At 57.2% G+C, this 1,997-nt stretch overlaps 1 protein-coding gene across 1 annotated transcript; it reads right to left on the reverse strand.

The window, feature by feature from the left end:
* Positions 1–478: 478 nt before the first annotated feature.
* On the reverse strand, positions 479–1,997 carry LRRC4 (leucine rich repeat containing 4; the record flags this gene model as incomplete). Its single annotated transcript, XM_085322666.1, has 1 exon — positions 479–1,997. A coding segment is annotated over one exon (1,473 nt), but the record flags the coding sequence as incomplete, so codon positions are not given.

A 1,997-nucleotide genomic window follows, 5' to 3' on the forward strand; every position in this document is an offset into this window, starting at 1 on the left:
AAAAAAAATTCTTTTCTTTATTGCATTTGGAACATTTTGGCACAGTACAAATTCTTGGACCGCCTTCTCGCCCTGCTTTTTGCTCTGTTTTCGAGTCAGCTCGGCTGGTAAGCGCGGCCCTGGCTCGGAGGAAGGCCAGCCCTGTGCGGCGGGCTGCTCTGCCTGCGCCCCGCGGCGCGGCGCCGGGAAGGGGCCCTGTCCCCCCCGGCCCGCTCCTTCCTCTGCGCTCCCGCCTCGTTCCGGGAAGCCACTGTGGCATCGCCCCGTCTCCTCGCTCGCTCCTTCTGCTGGGGTCTGCTCGCCTCTTTTAAAGATCTTAGTTTTCTTTCCCCCTTTTTAAATAGAACTTACAAGTTAGAAAATAGTTCTTTTTTTTTTTAAATTTTAATATAATCTGCTTCTCTTATCAGCCCATAGATTTAATATATAAGCATATACAAGAAAAAGGTCTCTCCCCCGCTCTGTACAAAAGTTGCTGTCTGTTTTTTCTTTTTTCTATTGCATTTATAATTTCTGAAAAAAAGTCATATTTGAGTTTCCTGTACTTTCTCCTTGGTGTGGGTCTGAATTATATAGGGTTCAGAGAGGGTGGTTACGGGGGGGTGCAGCGAGTTCCCCAGGTTGTTCTCTGTCCAGTGGGCCCCGTGTGCCGGTTTGTAGGTGTTGTAGTTAATATGGTCATGAATTGTGGGCAGCACAACTGCCCCCTCACCTGATACGCTGGTCGGAGCCGCGCTGGCGGCGGCCGCGGCGGCGGGGATGTCCTCGTCCACCTGGATGATTTCGACCGTCCGGGCGGCCGTCACGGTGCTGCGCTGCTGGTGCCGCTTGCGGAGCTTGTAGAAGACGATCAGCATGGCTGCGGCCAGCAGCGTCACCGCCACGAAGCAGCCGATGATGATCTTGGTGGTCTTCATCACCTCGTCGAGGCTGGTCTGCATCTTGTCGTTGGAGTCCGCGGTGGGCACCGCCACCTGCTTGGGCGTCCGCGTGGTCTGGATCAGCACGGTGGTGGTGGTGGTGTACGCCGGCTGGTACCCCGTCGACGTCGTGGGCACGGGCTTGGTGAACTTGGGGGAGATGTCCTCCGGGGAGATCTCCGTGGTCTCCACCGTGACGGTGGTGAAGAAGCTGTAGTTGGAGGTGTTGAGCTCGGCCGTGCTCACGTTGAGGTAGGCCGAGGCGTTGGAGTTCCCCGCCACGTTCGTCACCATGCACGTGTAAACCCCGGTGTCCGTCAGCAACACGTGGGAGAAGTTCAAGGTGCCGTCGTTGAGGACGGAGATCCGCGGGTGGCTGGACGCGTGGCTCAGGACCGTCCCGTTAGGCAGCAACCACCTAACGGAGGACATGGAAGGAGTTCGGCACTTGAGCTCGGCCACCCGCCCCTCGGAGATGTTGAGGTCCATCGGGGCGTCCATGATAAAGGGCGCCGAGCACTGGAAGGAGGTCTGGTCCACCTCCACCAGGAACTTCCCTCGCATGTGCAGGGGGGCATGGCAGCGCCCGCAGCAGGTGGAGTTGGTGGGGATATACTCCCGCAGCCACCACGACAGCCAGAGGATGTCGCAGTCGCAATCCCAAGGGTTGTGGTGCAAGTGCAGCTCCACCAGGTACCGCAGCGGGGCAAAGAGGTCGTGGGGCAGGGAGGAGAGGTTGTTGTGGGCCAGGTTGAGCTCCACCAGCGCGGTGAGGTCGTCGAAGGCGTTGCGCTCGATCAGGCTGATCTGCGAGTTCATAATCCAGAGTTTTTTGAGCGACTTTAACCCATGGAAAGAGCCCGGTTTGATCTCGGGGAAATTATTCCCCGACATCTCTAGTTCCTCCAGCCCCACCAAGGGCGTGAGGTTTGGCATGTCTTTAATGTTACACATCCCCAGATTAAGGTATTTCAGGTTGTATAATCCCTCGAAAGCCCCCTCGGAAATGTACTCCAGTTTCTTGAGCTCGCCCAGGTCCAGGCGCATGAGGGAGGGCACCCGGTTGAAGGCGTACGA

The sequence above is a fragment of the Rhea americana genome, unplaced genomic scaffold (genome assembly GCF_003343005.1).
Source record: "Rhea americana isolate MKP2758 unplaced genomic scaffold, rheAme1 scaffold_793, whole genome shotgun sequence".
Taxonomy (NCBI): domain Eukaryota; kingdom Metazoa; phylum Chordata; class Aves; order Rheiformes; family Rheidae; genus Rhea; species Rhea americana.